General features: G+C 50.1%; 1 protein-coding gene across 3 annotated transcripts in view; it reads left to right on the forward strand.

Annotated features, from left to right (window-relative positions):
- Mad1l1 (mitotic arrest deficient 1 like 1) overlaps nucleotides 1–16,793 on the forward strand; it is a 351,707-nt gene extending 334,914 nt beyond the window's left edge. For all 3 annotated transcript variants that reach the window (XM_026405670.1, XM_026405671.1, XM_077802469.1), the window contains one exon: nucleotides 16,231–16,793. In XM_026405670.1, the coding sequence (XP_026261455.1) occupies nucleotides 16,231–16,389 (159 nt within the window). In that variant the 3' untranslated portion in view covers nucleotides 16,390–16,793. The remainder of the gene's footprint in view (nucleotides 1–16,230) is intronic.
- The last annotated feature ends 4,991 nt before the right edge of the window (nucleotides 16,794–21,784 follow it).

The raw sequence follows: 21,784 nt of genomic DNA on the forward strand, positions 1-21,784 counted from the left end.
CCCTCTGGGACTCGGGGTCCCCACCATAGAACAGGGAGGTTAGAATGAATGTCCCGTAGCCTTTGGCCACAAGGGGCCCATGCATGGCCCCCTACTGTGGATTGGGTTGCAGAGTGACAAGTGTCAGGTCCCTAGGATGGAAGCCAGCCATGAGTGAAGATGAGTCTTGTCCCAAGACACCTGTGTTTGGGGTTCCTCCCCCAGCCTGTTCTCAGAGGATGGCTGTGTGGTGACAGGCAAGCAATAGGCTGGGATGTGGGGCTCCTAGCCCCACAGGGGTGCCTGTGCCTCGGGTGGTTGGCCTGACTTTCCAGTGCCACCACTTCTCCCAAGGGATGAAGGACAGCAGGACCTTTGCCCTGGTTGGGCCTTTTCCACTGAACAGATCTAATTCACAGAGTTGTGCATCCATCACTATGGTCCATTCTAAAGCATTCTTATCACCCCAGAAGGAAATCCTGCACCCTTGGCCATCATCTCCCAGCCCCTCCAGCCCCTGGCACGAGGCAGCCACTCTGTGCTGGACATTCAGAGAAATGGAATCATGGAGTATACAGGCTTTGTGTCTGACTGTGCTGAGCACAGTGTTTCCAAGGTCTCCCCACCTTGCCGCATGTCAGGCTTGCCTTTTACTGACAGGTGGAGTTCTGATGTGTGGGCAGAGCACATTTTATTTCCCCATTCATCCGTTGATAGGCTTCCATTTTTTGGCTCTTAAAAGTGGGTGTGAAGTTTTGTGTGTGTGAGGTTTCCGTTTCTCTTGATGCCTAGAAGTGGAATTGCTGGGTTACATGGTGATTTTATGAGGAACTCTTTGAGGAATCACCTACTGTTTCCCATGCCACTGCAACATTTGCCATTCCCACAGCAGTAACAGAGTACCAACTCTCTCCATGACCCACTCACTACGTCTCATGTTTTGATTATGGCCACCTTAGTGGCTGTGGTGTGGTGATGGGTTAGCCTTCTGGCTGGAGGAGCCATGATGTCTGTCCTGGAAAGGGACCACACTCCCAACAAGGTGAAGAATGGGCTTCCTCGTCTGGTTAGAGATAGCCAAGATTCACCTTAAGAAGCCCAGGAGTTCAAGAGGGAGCCACTATGTCAGAGGTACCCCTGGGGACACAGCAGAAACCTGCCCCACCTCCCTGTGTTGACCTATGACAACCAGAACCAGCCCAATGCAGCCCAGTGCAGTTAGGGGAGGCTGCACCTCCTACCTCAGCTTCTTTGTTCTGTGAGCAGCTCTGTGGGTGCAGTTGATGCACTGTGTTCACCCATGAGACCATCACCACAATTGAGGTAGTGGTCCCCCACCCATTCCTACCCACCCCATCCCCAGCTACCACTGGTCTTCCATGTCTGCTGTCAGGTTGGGTTACATTTTCTAGAGTTTTATGTAGGTGGAATCATACAGTGGGTAGTCTTTTTGTAAACTGGCTTCTTCTATTGCTACTTAGGTTGAGATCTATCTGTGTTGGTCATTGTTATTGACAGTGTACTGGTTACGGGGAAACATCTGTTGAATGGATATACCACAGTTTGCTCCTCCATCCAGCTCTTGAAAGACATTTGGATGATTCCAGGTTTGGGCTATTGCAGGTGAAATGCAATGAGCATTCACATGCACGTCTTCATATGAACATATATTTCTCTTGGCTGAACATATATGTAGGATTAGAATGGCTGGATCATAGGGTGGGTGCGTGTTTAACTTTTCAAGAGATTGCCTACCCATTCCCCAAGTGGCTGTGTCATTTCACTGTCCCATCAACAGTTTGAGTGCCTCCTCACCAGGATTCGATATGATCAGTCTTCTCCATTTAAACCATTCTAATGAGAGAGTAGTAGCATCTTATTACAGTTTTAATTTGCATTTCCCTAATGACTAATGACATTGAGCACCTACCTGTTCATGTGCTTATCTGCCATGCTTTGGTGAAGTGTCTATTCACACCGTTTGCTCATTATTTTATTGGATTGTGTACTTTGCTATTGAGTTTCAAAGGTTCTTCGTATATTCTGGATACAAATTCCTTATCAGCTACACTATTGTAGTGTTTTCTTATGATCTATGGCTTATTCTTTTATTCTCTTACAAGTGTCTTTTGAAGATGCTTTTGAAGTTCTAAATTTTGATTAAGTCTAACTTACCAGTCTTGTCTTGAGTATACTTTTGGTGTCATATCTACGAAATCTTCACCTGACCCAAGGCCACAAGAACCATATTTTTCTTCCAGAAATTTTGTAGTCTGGGAGTTGATTTTGTCTGTGGTACAAGATAAGCATTGAATTTGTCTTCTATTACACAGACTTACAAGTGTTCAGGGCCCCAGCAGTCATTGACTGAAGACCGTCTCTCCTCACTTGATTACCTGTCGTCTTCTATGGAGCTGTTCGTCTCTGTGCCAGTCCCATGTCATCTTTGTTACTGTCCTGGCTTCTGGTGGCATTAGCCCTCCAGCTTTGTTCTTTGTTCTTGGGGATTCTAAGTTCTTTGAATTTCCACATGAACTTAGACTCAGCTTTTCAATTTCTATAGAAACAAAGCCTGCTAGGATTTTGATTGGGAGTGCATTGACTCTATAGATCATTTGGAGGAGAATTGACGGTTCAATGGAGAATCTCCCAACCTCTGAGTGTTTTCTCCCAGCAATGGCTTCTCATTTCAGTGCGCAGGTGTTCCACCTCTTTTTTCAGTTTATCCCTAAGTATTTCATATTTTGATGTTATTTTAAAAGGACTTGGTTTTTACTTTTAATTTTGTTAGTTGTTAATATATAAAAACAGCTCACTTGTATATTGGCCTTTGTGTTTTGCAACCTTGCTAACCTTGTGTATTAGTTCCAGTCACTTCCTAGTGTATTTAATTGGATTTTTTTTTGCTAAGCAGTGGTGTCTGTGAGTAAAGGCAATTATACTCCTCTCTAGCCTAGCTGGATGATTTTGGTTTCTTTTTCTCACTTTATGTCACTGGCTGGAACCTCTGGAACACTGTTGCGTAGAAATGGTGTGTGGCCAGCCTCATCCTGTTTCTGATCTGAAGGAGAAGCTGTCTGTCCTAAGCTGCAGCGTGTAATGTCATTCACATGCCCCCTCTGCCAGGCTGGAGGGCGAGTTTCTTCTAATCCTATCAGCTGAGAGTGTTTTTGAGAAATGTATATTGAGTTTTTCTGCATTTATCAGGATGAATGATCATATGGCTTTTCTTTTACTTTGTTAATGTGTTGAGTTACTTTGAGTTTCTGGTGGTAAAGCACACTGATATCCTTGAATAAACCCCACTGGATCTTGGTGCATTATCCATGTATCTCTGTGTGTATGTGAGGATGAACACAATACCTTTATTTTGTTTGTTTGTTTGTTTGTTTGTATATGATGCTGAGGATCGAACCCAGTGCCTCATATGTGTGAGGCAAGTGCTCTACCACTGAGCCACAACCCGAGCCCACATTATCCTTTTTATATGTTACTGAGTTGCTAACCATTCTGTTTAGAATTTTTCCATATTCCTGAGTATTGTCTTATAGTTTTTTGGTTTTTGTTTTTTTTCTGTAAGGCCTTCTGATCTCGGTTTCATTGCAGGGCTGCTGATCTCATAGAATGTGCCAGAAAGGATTCTTCCTCTTCAGCTTTCTTGAACAGCTTATGTGGAATTGGTTTTATTCCCTTCTTTTGTGTTTGATAGCATGAACCAGTATAGCCATCCAGCCTCAGAGTTTCCTCATGAAAAGTTTTTAACTACAGATTCATTTCTTTAATAGGCATGTGATTGTTCAGGATCTCTGTCTTTTGTGGTGAGCGTGGGTGTTTAATGTCTTTCAAGGAATGTGTCCATTTTATTGAAGGCGTAAGTTTATTGGCATCAGTTGTTTATGATTTTCCTTCTAATGTCTGTGAGTGTTGGGCCACCTCTCTGGTGCTGACGTTGGTGATCGGCCAGGCGAGCCCGGGCTTCATCAATTGTGTTGATCTAAAGAAACAGCTTTGTTGTGCTTTTCCGTGCCTTCCTGTTTTCTGTCCTGATTCTGCTTTGCTCTTTGCTTCCTGTCTTCGGTTGCATTGGGTCTAATTTGCTTCCTTATTTTAGTTTCTCCAAGAGGAAGCTGAAATCACCGATTTGAGATGTTTTCTTTTCTGATACAGACATTTGGTGCTCTCAGATTCCCCCTAATTTCTACTATAGAGGCATCTTCCAAATTCTGACTTTTTACTTTTATCCTCTTTTTAGTAATTTCCCTTTTGATTACTTCTTTGACCCATTGGTTGTCTAGAAGTAAGTTATTTAGTTAATAGTTCAAAAGTATCTAGGTATTCTTGTTATTGATTTCTCGTTTAATTACATCATGGTCATGCAACCCTCTTTGATGTGACTCTTCAGGTTTATTGAACTTTGTTTTAAGGTCCTGTTTATCATCCTGTTTAAGGTCCTGATGTTCATCGTCATCCTGGCAAGTGCTCTGTGTATTCTTGGAGAGAATGTGTATTTGCTGAAATGTGCCATCCATGTCAAGGAAGTGGCATTTCTGATCGTGTTTATAATCTTCTTACCTCCTTACTGATTTTCTCTCTTCTTGGGCTGTCGCTATTGAGAGAAGGATGTCAACTTCTGTGACTGTGGTTATGGATTTGTCTATTGCTTGTCCGATGCCATCAGGTTTTGCTTCATGTGTACATTGATCCCTTTGTCATTATGAAATAACTTATCCCTAGTATCATTCTTTGCTCCAAAATCTACTTTGTCTGATATTAAAAAAGCTCATCTAGCTTTTGGCTTCTTGTAGAATGCCATGTTTATTTTTTTACCTTTTTACTTAACTCTTCATATTTAAAATACATTTTTTACAAGCAGTTTATAGTTGAATCTTGATTTGTATTCAGTCGGACAATCTCTGCCTTTTTACTGAGATGTTTACACCATTTACATTTAAGTTAATCACTGCTTTGATTATGTTTAAGTCTATCATCTTATTTGTTTTCTGTTTTTCCTCTCCCCACCCCTTTTCTTGCTTACATTAATTGAATACTTCTTTATCTTACTATCTTACAGGTTGATTTAGGATTTCTACTGTATATCTTTCACTTATTACAGTCAGCCTTCAAATGACATTCCACCTCCATGTGAACAGAAAGAGAACACCACAGTCTCTGCCTTGAGCTTCTCCTTGTCTTAGTCTTCCTGTTTTGCATATATACATATATAAATTTATATGTAACAGCAGAATGCATTACAACTCTTACTACATATATAGAGTTCAGTTTTTCATATCTCTGGTTGTATACATAGTATACTCACACCAATTCGGGTCCTCATACATGTACTTTGGATAATAATGATCATCACATTCTACCATCATAATTACCCCATGCCCTCTCCCTTCCCCTCCCACTCCCACCCCTCTGCCCTATCTAGAGTTCATCTATTCTTCCCATGCTCCCCCTCCCTATCCCACTATGAATCAGCCTCCTTATATCAAAGAAAACATTCGGCATTTGTTTTTTTGGGGGGAGTAGCTAACTTCACCTAGCATTATCTTCTCTAACTCCACCCATTTGCCTGCAAATGCCATGATTTTATTCTCTTTTATTGCTGAGTAATATTCCATTGTGTATATATGCCACATTTTTTTTTATCCACTCATCTATTGAAGGGCATCTAGGTTGGTTCCACAATCATTTTGCCGGCATGTATATTAAGGCTCCACAATACATTGCTATTTTTTTTTGTTAGTCACTTATCTTTTAATGAGACAAATAATAATTAAAAATTGTTTACAGATCTGCACATGCAGCAGGACCCATCACTCACTGAGGGAGGAGGTGTCTTCCTCCTTTGTGTTGCTCATGTTTCATCTTAATTTCCTTCTGCCCAGAGGACTTCCTTTAACGTTTCTTGTAGTGTGAGTTATCTGGTGACAAGTTCTTCCAGCCCCTGAGTATCTACAGATGCCTTTTTCTCTTGAAAACCATTTTCTCTGGTTGTAGAGTTCTTGGTGGGTGATTTTCTTTTGGTTCTTCAGAGTTGCTATTCCACTGGCTCTTTACTTTCATTGTACTTGGCAAGAGATCTGCTGTCATCCTTGTCTTTGTTGCGTGGTAGAGAAGGTTTCTCTTTTTTTCCCATTTTTTAGATTTTATCTTTGTTCCTGGTTTTGAGCAATTTGATTATGATGTATTTTGATGTAGTTTTCTTCACTTATTTTTGGTCCTTGGGAGTTCATTGAATTTCTTGGATCTCTTTATACTTGCTCTGGCATTTCAAAAGTTCGGGATCATTATTTTCTCAAGAATTTTTTCCATCACCTGTATTGGTTAGGCCAAAGTGTCAGATGAGGCCAAACTCAGTGTGACTCTGCTCAAGGTCATCTGAGGCAACTGCAGGGCAGGAGTGGCTCCAGCTCTCTCATGTGTCTCTCAACAGGATTCTGTTATCTTGGGGCGTTGGGCTGAGAGCTTCACATCCTTGGTGGCTGTTGCTTTGGGGGCCACCTTCAGTTCCTTGTCATGCAGCAATGCACAGCATGGCCCCTGGCTGCATCAGAGCTCTGAGAGCCAGAGTGAGAGCAAGGACATCAGAAGTAGGTCACCCTGAAGGCAGTGGGTGACACCTGAGGTGGGGCTGTTGAGAGCTGTTTCTGGACTTCCTTTGGAGACTGCAGTTACACATGGAGGCCATGTGTTGAGGTCCCACTGACCGCTGATGTGCTTTTCTTTCTCTGTTTCATTTTGGATGGTTTCTCTTGCCTTTTCACACAGTGCCCGACCTGCTCTCAACCCCACCCACTGTGCTTGTCATCTCGTACCTACCATCCTCATTTCAGGAAGTTGGCTTTTGTTTGTTTTTGACTCTTTCCTTAACCTTTTGGACACATGGGATGGAGTGCTCTGACTCAGTCATTGGCCAGTTTGAACCTTACTGGCTACTCTGGCTTGATGCAGTCAGTGGCTTTCACGGGGACCCACTCTCCTGACTCTGGGACCATTGGATCCAGGTATCATGGGCTGCACTTTTTCATGCTGGACATTTTTGCATCCCTATAAATATCTTTGAGCTTTGCTCAGGAGTGCAGTTGTTTCTTGGAAACAGATTGATCCTTTTGGCTCTTGGTTTAAGATTTGTGAGGTGGGACCAGAGTGGCTAGGGCTCATTTTGCCCTTTCACTGAGGAAAGACACTTCTTGGGGTCTCCCTAAACCCCATGAGCTGTCAGGTTTTTGGTGTGACAGGGGAGATGGGCACTGTTTTCAGCTCTGTGTCAGTTTAAATACTGTTTGTGGGGAGATTTTCTCTCTAGTCTTTTTGTTTTTTTCCTGGTCTCAGGCAGCTTTATTTCACTTAGGCACTGATGGTCCTCTGACCAACACTCACAGGGACGCTCTGCTTGGTCCTCTGTCCTCTTCTCCTGACACACTGCTTACATCCTCTGGCCACCTCTCCTCAGGTCCAGTGACTTGAAGACTGTTTCATATCTCATGTCTTATTTTATTTTTTGGCTATTTCAGATGGCATGTGAATCTGTCCCTGTTACCTGCCTTGGCCAGGAGCCTGCCAAACACTGGACTTGAGTTGTATCACCTGAGTTGCCTCCAGGGAAGGCAACAGGCATTTGTTCCATTTCATGTTGAAGAAACTCTATAGAGAGGACAAATGATGTGTCCAGGGTCACATGCAAATAAGAGGGACAGTCAGTTTGAGCCCAGGTAATCTGAATCTTGGTCACTGCCCTGCCCTGCCCTATCCACATCTCACATTGGGTGATGCTAGAAACACAAGTGTGGTACCTTCTCAAAAACTCATTCCCAGTGACCATATGTCCTGTCGGGGTGGGGACAAGCAGGCATAGAGGCCTGCTCACCTGTTCTCCTGCTTCCCTCCTCACTGGGCATGGCAACTGGAAGGGGTGATATAGTCCAGCCCCTTTCACAGATGAGATACCTGGGGCCCCAAGAGCAGAGTGAATCACACACCTGCTTCCCCCAGACTCTGGTGCTGGAGGAAGGAACTCCAAGTCCTTGGGATCTGCAGCCCTTCCCGTGTCCTCCCTGAGTTGTATACACCTGCTCTTCCAGCCAACCCCCAGGAACCATCTCTTCCCTCATATCACTCCCCCGTCTAACAGGTCCTTGCAGGTTGTGGCCTTTCCACCCACTGGGACCTGGGAGAAGCCCTGGGCCTCCGAGTCCTTTGACTATGATGAGTGAGTCCACCAGAAACGACCACCAGGCTCTCGCACCCTGCCAGGCATCCGCTGGCACACTTCTCCGCTGCCCCCCTTCCGTGGCTGCAGAAACAGCTGCAAGCAGCTCTAAAATGGAGGCCCACGTGAGCGACGGTGCACTGCACAAATAGACGAGGGTAATAATAATAATTGCAGGTTTGAGATTCATCTGCGAGTGCTGGGGTGCCTGGCCTTGCTCTCCCTGCACGCAGCTCTTGAGGGAAAGGTCACCCCTAGCCAGGGCTGTAAATTCCCATAATGTGGGTATAATTAGCACGTGCTGTGTTTGGATGCTTTCCTTGGCACGGTTCAGCAGGGTGCTGGACGAGCTTTCTCCCTGCGATGGACATGCCTCTTTTCATTTACACTCTTTGAACTTCATGCTGGATATTGGTTCCCAGTTCTGCCTAGGTCATCCTGACCCTGTTGTTGCCATGTCCCTCGTTCCCTCATGAACAGCGTCTACCAAGGCCTCCTATGAGCCTGGCATGTCCCCCACCCTGAGGACACCACTGGTAAAGACAAGCCAATAACATGAATATTCTACTGGAATGTACCTGGGCCTGTTACAGCCCTGCCTGAGGAGACACATGGCCTGGGCCTTGGAGTGGGGGCAGGCAGTGATTGGGCAAAGCTGGCAGGGGATGCGCGCCCTGGTAACCAGTGTGAAGGAAGGGTCAGCCAGGTTGTAAGTCCTAAAGAGGGATCCAAGACAGCAGTGGGTCTCTGGGGCTCTTGTGGCCAACATGCCATGCACATTGATGGACCAGGGTGGAAACAGTGGCCACCATAGTGTCCTGATGCCCACCCCTAGTGCTAGGGAGCTGACTGGGATAGGCTGGGCTGGAGGCTGAAGGTGAGCCTGGGCAGCCCTAGGTAAGGAACAGTGGCCAAGTACATCCCCCTTCCACTGGGGCTTACTTCCTCTCAAAGTGGACATGGCTTTTCCCCGAGACCTGCCTTTGTGCACAGAATCCCCTCTACTTCCCAGGCCAGGAGCCTGGGAAGTCTGAGAATGGAATTTCCATGCAGGCACCATGTACCTAACCTTGGGTCCTTGCTGTAGCTTCTCCTCTGGAACCAGAAGTCTCAGGAAGAGAGTAGTTGAGCAAGTATGTGGCTGAGGATTCACAAATGAGATGGGGCTGAGGGCCTGTGCTGCCCATCCTCACAGTGGCCTGACGTGGTGACCCCTAGTCTCTGTACCTTTTTATCACTCTAAGCCAGTGAGGCCTGTCCTGGGAAAAGAGTAGAAACCAGACAGATGAGGCCCTGACCTTTGAGCAGACAGAGAAGGTATAGAGCATCCTCAGAGAATCCCACACAGAAACAGGCGTGCCCCTGTGGCCAGTTGTGCTGATGCAGCTTACTCAACTGGGCCACCTGTGTGCCAGGCCTGGCCCAGGTGCTGGGATGCTCATGGCCTTAACCTGGAGGGAGAGGTGGGTGGTGAATGCTAGTACTAGGTCAAGTGTGTCACCTGCAAACACTTGTCCCATCTACCTTGACTTCACTCTCTTGCAGGTCTTCACAATGCAAGTTGTCAGTGTTGGGAGCTCCTGTTTATCCACTTGGGGCTTATTTTATGGTTTGTGCTTTTGATGTCAAGTCTAAGATCTCTTTACCTAGTCCTAATCCTGAAGATTTTCTTTTTTTTTTTTTTCAGTTTTATGTTTTACATTTAAGTTCATGATACATGTGGAGTTAACTTTAAGTAAAAATTCTTTCTTTTTATTTATTTATTTTGTAACTTGGATGTCCAGCTGCTCCAGCGCCATTTGTGAAAGGACCACCCCTCCTCCACTGAGTCTTTCGCACCTTTTGCCTGGACAGGCTTGTGTGCACTCTCTTGAATTCCTCTGTTCTGTCCCACTGATCTGAGAGTCTGTGCCTCCACCACTGCCCCACATCTGTCCCATGCAGTGGCTGCTCAGTGCTGTCCTGTAGCCACAGCACACCTCCATGTTGAAAAGGGTAATCCCTCCACTTCAGTCTTCTTTTTCAGAATTGCTTGGCCTTCCTGGGAGCCTTCCCTTTCCATGTAGAGTTTAGAACAGACTTGTCTGCATCTATGAGAAAACTTGGGGAGATTTTGTTAGAAATTATAGTAAGTCTACAGATCAGTTTGGGAAAAATTGATGTATTTTCTACATTGAGTCTTCCAATTTGTGAACATTTTCTCTAAATATTCCTTTGGTTTCTATCTCTGACCTTTTGTAACTTCGGCATGCAGACTTCTAAGTTTTTGTGAATAGTATTGTACTTCTTGTTTGCTTTTCACTCATTTGATATTGCTTTATAGAACTGTGATTGATCTTTGTGTATTGATCTTGTTTCCTGCAACCTTACTAAATTCACTAATAGGTTCCAGCAATTTTCTGTAGAATTTTCTCTACAGAGATAGTCATGTCATTTGCAAGTAGAATCAGCTTTATTTCTTCCTTTCCAATCTGTGTGCTTCCTGTTTCCTCTTCTTACCTAGTGCCCTGGCTGGGACTTCTAGCATGGTGCTGAGCACAGGGGACTAGAACGGACACCTCACCTGACTCCTGACCTTAGAGCACAGGCAACCTCTTGCCACAAAGCAAGGGGTCAGCTTCAGGTTATTTGTAGAGGATTTCATCAAGTTGAGGGAGTACCCTCAGTCCCTACCCACTTAGAGTTTAGTCATGAATGGTTGTTGAATTTTATCAAAAGCATTTTCTTGGGGCTGGGGTTGTGGCTCAGCGGTAGAGCGCTCGCCTAGCACATGTGAGGCCCTGGATTCAATCCTCAGCGCCACATAAAAATAAGTAAATAAAATAAAGGTAGTGTGTCCAACTACAAATTAAAAAAATTTTTTTAAGTGTTTTCTCTGTTGATTGATGGATCATGTGTTTTTGGTTTTGTTTTTAGCCTGCTGATACAGTGGAAATCAGCATGGGCTGATTTTTCACATTGAACTAGCCTTGCATACCTAAAATAAAATCTATTTGGTCAAGTTATAGCATTCCTTTTTTACTAATTCCTGGATTGCATATGCTGAGGAGTTTTGCTCATGAGTGATACTGGTCTGCTTGCTTCTGTGTATGTGTGTGTGTATTGATGTGCATCTGTGTGTGCATGTATATATTTGTATATTTTTATGTATGTGTGTATTCACTTATGCTTGCATGTATATGTGTATGTGTGTATGTTTATGCAAGAGTGTGTATATGTGTGAGTGTGTGCAGAAGTGTATGTGCGCATGCATACGCCATCTTTGCCAGTTTGGACACTGGATTAGTGAGGGAAGATGTATTTCCTCTCTTGTTTTCTGGAAGAGATTATGGAAATGATATTTATTCTTAGCTAAATGTTCAAATAAAAATCTCTGGTGAAGCCATCTGGGACTGGAGAGGGCTTTTCAGGAGCTTTTTAATTACAAATGAATTTTTTTAGTGGGTATAGAACTGATCAGGTCATCTCTCTCACCCTGGCTCAGTTTGGGTAGTTTGTGGTCTTTCAGGGAATCAGTTCACTCCTCCAACTTGTCAAATCCATGAACCTGCAGGTTTTTGGTTTTCCTCAGACAGCCTCAGGTCTGCTGTGGGCTTCCAGAGCCGGTCATCCCTCTGCACCGCTCTTGCAAGAGCTTGACCCGTCTTATTGCTTCTTCCAAGGCCCAGCTCCTGGTTGCAGTCCTTCCTGCTCCTCCTGCAGGCGTGGGTTTGTTTTGCTTCCCCCCAAGACCCCCGCCCCACCCTCCCCTGTTGCTCTCAGCAGGACCTCCGCTTGCTGATTCGAGGTGTTTCCTGTGAGCATTTTGGTCTCCCATCTCCCCGAGCGCTGCCTGGGGTGCATCCCACTAGCATTCGCTGCATTACCTTTTAATTTTCATTCAATTCTGTGTATGTTTTATTTCCTCTGAGACTTCCGCTTTGGTCTTTGGGCTCTGGAAGTGGGTTCTTTAATCTTCCCGTGTTTAAGGATTTCCTGTTGTCTCTCTTACTGACTCTGGTTCCTGCACCCTTCTGTGCGCCCTTGTTGAGCACATCTGTACTTCCTGACACAAGGTGCCCCAGCTGAGCTGGGACCCACTGCTCTTCACTGGAGTCAGCCACCTCAAGACGCCATGGGGACATTCTGCTGACCTAACCACTGTCCCACTGTCACCTAAAATAACCCCCCACCACCATCTTGAAGTGGTAGGATTTACTTTCCCTGAGTGTTTTAGGATGTGAGTGTATTGGTTCAGCTTTGCTTGTTTGAGTCAGGATTCGGGGCCCACGCGGGGCAGAGGGTTTTATCTCTAGCCTCCCCCTCCATGGGGTTTCTTCATTTATGGAACTTCCACTCTTGCCTCTGCAGAAGGTGCCCTTGCCCTCAATGGGAACTTGGCACTGCACTCGCCTCTGCCCACCCCACTGCAGTCAGAGAGGCGGAAGACACAGGGATGTCTCGCCTCTGCTCTCCGAGGGTCTCCATCAGCCCCAGCCATTTTCCTCCAGGGTGCCCCTTTGCCGAAGGAGCACTGTGAAGCACCTGTTGTGTACACTAGTGGGGACACCATCAAGCCTGGGGTGGCGAGGCTAGAAGTAACGAGCCCCTGTATCATGGGCACACATTTCTCACTAGAGTGCGGAACCCCTCGCCCCCTGGCCTCAGCCCTCCTGCACCTGCATCTGCGCCGCGGCGGCCAGAGCGTGGCCTCCCAGGCCTGGGCCAGAGGTCTCAGGCAGACCCGCCCCAAGGCCAGGCAGGTCTGTCTTCTGCTGGGCAGTGAAGCATCTTGGTCAAGGCCGGTTGCCCAGGCCTCCCCCAGGCGCCCGCTGCCACAGGGCTGCCTGTTCCTCCCAGCACTGAGGGAGAGGGGAGAGAAGCCAGAGGCAGCACATAGACAGCCCATAAATATTTCTAGACACAGCCAACACGTCTTACTGGGCAATTTGCTTTTTAAAAAATTGCGCTCTAATTTTAAGTGAACAGCCCCTAATTATGGTGATTTACAAGGCACCTGGGGACCGGGTGGTATTTGAACATGGCAGAGGCTGAGCAGAGATTGATCGGCAGGGCATAATTCAATCTGCACATTCTGATAAGACGTGGTGGCTGCCCAGGCGCATCTGAGTGAGGAGGTGGCCCCCTGCCAGTGTGGGGCAGGACAGGGGTACGGGGAGGGGGATGCAATGCTGAGAGCCCGGGGGCCAGCCATGGGTGCGGCCCCTTGGGGACTGCAGGATGGCCACGGCTTGTTGGGGGCTGGTGTTTTACACGCGTGGAACTGCCTTTATTTGGGATGTTTGCTGAGGATGGCATGGGTTGCTCCTGCCCTCTGCGCTGACTTGGAGGACAGGGCAGTCTGAGGTGGCCTCCTTCTCCCAAGAATGCTTGAAAGGAGCAGCCAGGCCCCTTGCCCGGCCCACAGGAGGCTGTGCCATGAGCCGGTGGAGCTGGGGGCACCTGATGGGCTTCTAGCTCTTTCCCGATCCTCAGAGCTAGAGTTGTGACAGCTGTCTCAAATGCAGAATGACCAGGACCTGGGGAGGGACTGGGGAAGGCATGGCACCCGGAGGACATTGATTGCCACACCTGGGTACTGGGTAGGGGAACTTGAGATCCTTTCCAACCTGCTCCCGCCCGCACCCAGCCCTGCAGCTCCCCGCGCCCCCCGACAGCTGCCGGAGAGTCAGCCCCGCTGACATTTAGGGGAAAACATTCAGCATCAAGAGCAGAAGGCAGAAATGAAAGGATTTTCTTGGTAAAAGGTCAGAGTGGTTTCTCTTATTTTTGTTTAAAAATGGTTTGTGTTGAACTATGACAAGGCTAAATGTATTAATAGGGCACCGGAACAGGAGGAGGGCTGGGGTCGGCCCAGGTAAGAAATCAGGAAAGTGCAGGTAACGAGCTAGATGGGCAGCTGAGGGCCGGCAGGATGCGGGGGTGCAGGCTGACTGAGGGCTGGGCACAGGTCACACAGGGGTTGGGGGCAAAGCCAGACCGCCCAGTCATATTTAGGTGACCGTGGAGGAGGGCACTGCCCACAGCCCCCAGGTCCCCTCACCCAGGTGAGGAGTTAGTTGGTAGGTGGGCCCCACACTGGAGCACCCATGTGAGCTCCTCAAGGAGGCACTGCCAGGACCCACCGGGCAACTGCCTCCCCAGGAAGCTCCCAGGGAAGGCACCGTAGGGGTGCTGGGCAGAAAGGAGCTTTTAAAAAGAAATGTGTCATGGAGACATCCGGGTACCATGCGCTTCACCCACTGCTGTGCACATTTGGATCTCTCCAGCATCTTCATGGTGCCCAGTGGTCACCAACCTATTCCCAGAGCATTTCCATCTCCCCACCAAGGAGTCAGGTGCCCAGCAGGCACCCCACCTACACCCACCCCCACCCTGCACCTGCACCTTCCTCCTCGGGCCCGGGTGGGACACACACATGCTCGGGGCTGGCCTGGAGTGTTTCCAGACCCCTCCCGTGTGGCTCACGTCGTGCTCCGTTTCCTTGCTGTGGCAGCACAGTGTTCCCTTGGTGGACACACCACTTTGTCCCTTTGTCAGCAATGGCCTCCACATTTTCACTGTTAAGAATAATCTTGCTGTGACAATGATGTGGCATCTCCATGTGGACACGTGTCCAGTTCCTTGGCTGCACACCTGGAGTAGAGTTGCTGGTCACATGGCCACTCTGAGGGATCCCCAGACCTCCGTGGTCACTGAGTCATTTATATTCCTCTAGCAGTGCAGAAAGTTCTGGTTTCTCCCCTTCCTCAGTGCACATTTGTCTTTTTTACTGTGGCGGCCCTAATGGGTGTGGAGTTGGGGCTCCCCATGGCTCTGACTTACGTGTCCCTCGGGATTGGTGCTTCACATCTACTTATTGGTCATTTATGCATCTTCCTGGGGAAAATGTCCACTCACACCCTTCACCCAGTTCTTAATTGGGCCATTTGTCTCGGGCTGAGTGGTAAGAGCTCTGCACGACACAGATGGCCCTTACTCAGCCTGGTCGCTGTGGGCCTGGGCGTGTTGACAGGGAGTTCCCAGGACAGGGTCTAGTGAGGGCAGGGGTAGTAGGCAATGCCAGTCCCTCTCCAGAAGTGCCTGGGTGCATTGGAGCCCCTTGCCAGCTAGGGCCTCTGTCCACCCTACCCAGCCCAGGTGCCCCAGCCTGTGTTCCAGGACAGTGCCAGGGCAGTGTTCCCAGACCTACCAAGTACTATGGGCAGAACCGAGCTCTCTGTGCTTCTGTCTCCCCCTTTGTTCCAGAGGGGTCCTGCCCTCGTCCCCACTGTAGCTCAGTATTTGGAACATCTATCCTGTCTCGAGTCTCCCCCAGATCACTGGTGACAGACCCTCATGGCCTTCTCCTGGTTAGAAGTGACATGTACATAAGGAAGCAGTAGAAAGGACCTTTCTGGGCTGCAGAGTCCCTGGAGCCAGGACCAGCTCCCATTGGGTCCTCCCGCTGCCTGGCACCCCTCCCCTCCCGGCCCCAGGCAGCTGGAGGGGGACTCCAGGCCCCAGGCTCAAGTCTGGGAACCAGGCTGGGCAGGGAGCCACTCGCTCAAGGCCGCAGCACCCTGCAGTCTGGAAGATTCTTAGGGCTTGCCCTGGGTCGAGAAACACAGGTCTTCAGGTCCCCAGCCCCAGCCACCTAGCCACCCAGCCAGCCACAGGTGGGACTGGAGCCTAGTGGCTGGTGCAAAGGTAGCCCCCAGGCACCCTGCTGCCTGTCCAGATGACAGACCCTGCCCTCCATGCCTGGAGGAGCCCAAGGGCCGGCCTTCCTGGTGTAAAATCTCAGCCCTCTTTGCTGGTGACCTTGAACCAGGCCTCTCTGGCAGGAAGGTCCCTCTCTGGCCCAGCTGCACAGACTGAGGGAAGCTGCTGGGGACAGCAGCCTGTGGCCCACCTGCCTGACCCAACCTCCCCCCACCCCATGCCTGAAGGCTGTGTCCCCTCCCTGTCCACCCCTGTTGTTGGAGGGGGATGGGGGGTAGGGCAGACTGCCTGCTGACCATCACTGACTGTCCCATCTCTCCCGCCTGCAGGCCACGGGACCCTCGGGCTCCAAGATGCAGCTGCTGGAGACCGAGTTCTCGCGCTCTGTGCCGGAGCTCATCGAGCTGCACCTGCTCCGCCAGGACAGCATCCCGGCCTTCCTCAGCTCCCTCACCCTCGACCTCTTCAGCCGCCAGACCGCAGCCTAGCCCGCCGCCTGACCGCAGCCAGTGCTGGCCGGCATGGCGCCCCAAGCCCCAAGCCCCGGGCCAGACCGTGATGTACGGCGTGCCTGGGCCTCCAGCTCTGCCTCACACCCCTGACAGCAGTGATGAAGTAACCAGGAAGGTGCTGGCCCTGCCCTGCCTCCTCTGTCACAGCACCTGCCCGGAGAGGACAGTGTCTACCCAGGTCCCCATCTCCCTCCTGCCACTGCACCCTGCTCTAGAGTCAGGCCTGAGGGAGCTGCTCGGTGGCACCTCCGTACCCTCTCCTCAGATGTCCTCACACCAGCCACCTGACCCCGATGCTGTGCTGTTCAGAGTCCTATCTGTCCTGGAGCCTGGCCATTGGCCTGAAGCAAGGAGCCCAATTTGTCACCTTGTGAAATAAAATTTCCTCCATCTTCCCAACACCTGGCTCTGCGTCTGAGGCCCACGCTTCCTGGCTCCGCGCTGCGAGGTCCATGGCCACTGCTGTGTTCCCCAACAGCAGAGATGGTCTCCACTTAGGTCCAGGCCCAGCAGGCGTCGGGCAGTGTGCTCTGGAGGAGGGGTTTTGGCAGCCACACCTGCTGTTCACGCAGCTGTGGCCTGTCTCTGGAGCCTGGGGTCACAAGCATTGGTGGGATGTGCGCCTGGCTGTGAGGAGGAAGGGTGTGTTTGAGGTGGCCGAGAGTGAGGCCCTGGAGCCAGGCACCCCCAGGCCTGGTTTCAGCTCCGTTACCTATGGCTTTGAGACCTTATCCAAGTGTCTCGCCCTCTCTAAGTCTCCCTCCTTACCTGTAAGCCACGACAGTCCCTCACCAGGAGGTTAGAGGTGTGCCCCTGCACACAGCGAGCACTCAGGGTTGGTCAGAGCCGAGTGGCCAAGGCCCGCCCTGCCCCCACCCTCCTCCCTCTCCTGCTGAGCGCTGGTGACCACTCCCTCCCGTAGGCTCTGGCCAGCCCTGTCCCTTTGGCTGGCAGGCATCTGTCCTTTCAGCTCCAAGCTTCCTCCTGTCCATGGGCCTGGCAGCAGATCCTATGTGGCCAAGGTTCTGGGACACAGGGATTGGGGGATCCTGCCCTTATGGACCAGCCTGTCACATGGGAGCCAGACCAGGCTTGGGTAGGCCAGCAGCACCCACACCAGCCAAACAGGAGCTTGGGGACTGTGAGGGAGTCCCCTGCTGTGCCACCACAGTACGGTCTATGGACAGATGGTGGCAGTGAGGGCAACAGTGGCAACAGCCTTCAGCCCTGAGCCATGCCTACCCAGGGCCACCAGCTACCATGCTCAGGGCCTGGAGTTGTAAAAGAAAACCCCTTGCTGGGGCCTCTCAGGCTGGCCCCAGTGGAGTCACTCACTGTCTCATTTGGACAGTAATTGAGCACCTCCTGTATGCTCTGCTTTGTTTCAGGTTCCGAAGATGCTGAGGAACAGGGTGTTCTGCATCCCTCCCTGGGTGAGCCATGGGCCCCAGCTCTGTGCTGCCTGCTGGCCTTCCACTCAGGAGCCCCAGAGCCACCATGGGGTAGTAAGGGGGGTTCCATAGTGTCCTTGGGCCCCATGTCCTGTGGAGACATGGGGCAGAGGGCCAGGCCAGGAGCAGGCCCAGCTCTCCCACCTCCAGGCCTGGACCTGTGACCTATGAGTGAATCAGTTGAGCCCGGGAGCCACCAGCAGTGCCAAAACGCTCAGAGCAGAACCTGACACAAATCCTTGGCCCAGGAGCTGTTGCAGGGTGTGTGTGTGTGTGTGCGTGTGTGTATGCGCATGCGCGTGCACGTTTTTCACGTGTGCATGTGTATGTATGCACGCATGTCTCGTTCCAGGGAACAAATCAGTCAGGACCTCCAAGCTGATGTTCTTGGAGACGAGGCCAGAGCTGCATCCCAACCAACCAGGGCAAGAATGGAATTTGCTGAATCTGGGGTAGAAGCTGAGGACCCACAGCCCCATCAGGACTCATCACCAGATACGCAGCCTCTGGAACCCACAGGCACATAGCCATGGGACTCCACCAACTGTTCCCAAGCCACTGTCACTTCAAGAGTCAGGGTCCCTGCCCCAACCTTCTAGCTGGCTGGCCTGGGCCACCTGCCGTCACCTCCCACCTCAGCTTAGGTAGAATCAGTGGATCCTAGACAGCTAACAGGCCACAGGGCCCCTTCTCCAAGTGTGACCTCATGAGAGTCCCAGCCTAGGCCTCCTTCCTGCCTTAGTCTCCCCAACTTCCTCCCTCCCAGCCAGAGGTCTCCGGGTCCAGGGACTGGCCTGCCCTGCTCATCTCCCCCTTGAGGAGCTCCCACCAGGCCCAACCCGCCCACCCCAGGCACTCTGCCAACAGCTGCTCCATCTCATGGTTTTCCTGGGCAGAGGCAGAAGGGGCAGAGCAGCCCAGCCCCGGGGCATGTCTGGGGAGGCCAGGAGAACCCAGGTCCCTGGTCACGTGTCTCAGGCTGAAGGATCCATCTGCCACTGGAGTTTGTCCCACCTCTTCCTGCACCTGCCAGGTGGGGAGGAAGTGAAGTAGGAGTGGTGGGCACCTGCAGGCCTCGGTTCCTGCCCAGCCCCCGGCCGGCATGCAGGCCAGGGAAAGTTCTGGGTCTGGCAGATCCCTGGCTTCCTCCAGCTCCTTAGTAGGCGCCGACGCTAAATGGTTCTTAAGCTGCTAATGACTAATTTTAAGGGATTAGTGCCGCAGCGATAAACTGTAATTGCCAGGATGTAACAGGATTTGCGAGTCCAGGACTCCTCTGCTCCCCGGGCCAGGAGGACAGCGCCGCCTGCTGGGGCCTCCTGGGGACCCTGGCTGCCCACCCAGTGCGACCCTGCCAGCCTCCCGCTGTGCCCAGCCCAGGACAGCCAAGCCAGGCACTGCAGGCTAGTTACTCTGCTTAGCCCAGAGTGAGCAAGGAAGCGAATTGCTAGGTTTTTTCCAGCTTCTAGTACACTCCAGGACCTTAGCCGGGCTGCTCAAAAAGGTGGGTGCACAGGTGCAGTCCCCAAATGTCACTGTCAGAACCTGCTTCAGTAGACCAGGTGTGTGGACCCCCATTCAGATTTGTGGAGCTCACCTGATTGAAGCTTCCCGATTCACAGAGCTCCTTCCCATGGTTGAGTTGCCCCCACCCCATCATACTGTAAGTCAGGTCACATCAGGGCTCAAAGACAAGGGTGGAAAGGCAGGGACCCCCACGGTCAAGGCTGGACTCCAACCCAGCAGTCCTAGCTGCGGATTTAGCCGATCCCCAGCTCCCGAGTCACCCTTGACCCATTTCCCCTTAAGGACCAGGGGCTTGGTAGGGCTGTGCCCCCAGGAGTGTGTGTTCACATGTGTGTACACACAAGTGTGCACATGTTGCCATGCCTGTGTACACGTGACCAGTATATGCATGCACATACGCAGGAGTGTGTATGCATGTGCAAGCAAGAATGTATGTGTGTGGCTGTGCTTGCCCAGGAACATGCATGTGTGATTGAGTGTGCCTTGTGATCATGTGGGTGCACGAGTGTTCACGCCTGCACATATGCACCTTGGCACATGTTTGTGTGCACGTGTGTGTGTGTGTTGTGAGCATGAATGTGACCCGCACATGTGGGCTCATGCATGCTTGCACCATCAGGATGCACTGCTTAAATTTCTGCTTCAGGTCCAGAGAGGCAGATGGCCTCACCAAACTCACACAGCAAAAGCCAGCGATGATGGACGCCCAGTGCAGTCACCAGCGAGCCCAGCCTCCCATCTGTTGTAGTTTATATTTCTTTTCTCTCTTCTCTTTACATAATTGTTATGCATTTTAACATTAAAACAGAATAAACTCCCAACAGTACAGGAGAAATGTAGAGTTAAAAGAAAAGCCCCCTCCCTCCTCTGGCCCTATCCCAGATCTCTGCCTTGTGGGTGGATTTGCACATGGAACATATGGACGTGTGAAGATCTGGATGTGTTTCTTCTGATTGTGTTTGTAGTTTTTAAAATAACTGTGTTTAGATCTGCTGCTTGCTTTTCCTCAGTTAACAATATGTCTTGGAAATTTGCCATGAAATCATCGCCCATCTATGGCATTGGGTTTTCTCGTTGCGTCCCAAACCCTGAAGTCTCATTGAGAACCACGTCTCACACCAGAATCTGTTCAAGCAAAACTTCCAGCTCCTTCCAGTGAGTCCATAGTTCTGAACCATTTATGTGACTGTATTTTAAAGCAAGCAAATGAAAGCTAATTTCTAGGATCAAATAAGCAAACGTCTTGCTCGAGAACCTTCTCCTTATGGACCTGACCCCACTCACTGCCCTGCACCGTGCACTGGGGCCGTTCCAAGGGGGCAGACAGTGGTCTCTCTGGTTGGTTTTTAGCGGTGGCTGTTTCTGAGGACCGGACTCCTCCACGGGCCATGAGCACACCCACGCCATCCCTGCCTGGGTCTTATCTACCCTCTCTTGTTGGAGGCCCTTCAAACACATCCTCACCAGACTAGTCCTCAGTGATGGGCTCCACCATATCCCCCAAGTTCATGGGTTGAAGTCCCCCACACCTCAGATGTGACTGTATTTGGAGACAGGCCTTTAAGGAGATAATTAGGGCAATTGAGGTCACCAGGGTGCCCTAGTCTAATCGGACTGGGGTCCTTATACAAGGAGATGAGGACATAGATGCACAGAAGGATGACCACATGAGGTCACAGGGAGACGAGGCCATCTGTGTGTCAAGAAGAGAGACCTCAGGAGGAGCTAGCCCTGCCCACGCCCTGGCCTCAGACTCCAGGACTTTGAGAATCTCGTGTGAGACGTGCCATTGAGGGTCCCGCATGGTGGCCAGGCAGACTGACCCTCGCAACGTAGTCCTGCCTCCCACCCCAGTGGGCCCTGTTCTTCCTTATACCTGCTGTTTCATTCGATGCATAATTAGACGTATGTCGCCTGTGTACATTCAGTAATGTATTTTAATCAGTTGAGTATCTTCTCACCCCTGGAAATATCATGAGAACCACATATGAAATTTGCAATTTTTTTTAGTAGCCACATTAAAAAGTAAGTCAGAGAAATTAATTTTAATGAATAAATTTTATATAACCCAATATGTCCAAAATTGTATTTCAACATGTGATCAATATAAAGTATTAGTAAGACACAATCTTTTTTTCATTGAGTCTCAGAGATTGGTCTGTTTTCTGCCCACCTCAGGGGTGGACTGGCCACATTCAAGTGCCCTATGGCTCTGGAGTGTCCACCCCTGAAGGCAGGAGGGGCTGTGTCTGCCTCATAGGCCCCAGTGCCAGCAGTCCTGGCATGTCCCAGCCGTCCAGACGTTATCGGGTGAATCTGTGCTTTGTGTTCACATTAAACTACTATTTAACTAAAGAGGAAACGGAACTCGGAGGTATCTGTCCCTGCCAGTC

Source organism: Urocitellus parryii, chromosome 9 (genome assembly GCF_045843805.1).
Source record: "Urocitellus parryii isolate mUroPar1 chromosome 9, mUroPar1.hap1, whole genome shotgun sequence".
In the NCBI taxonomy this organism is placed as follows: domain Eukaryota; kingdom Metazoa; phylum Chordata; class Mammalia; order Rodentia; family Sciuridae; genus Urocitellus; species Urocitellus parryii.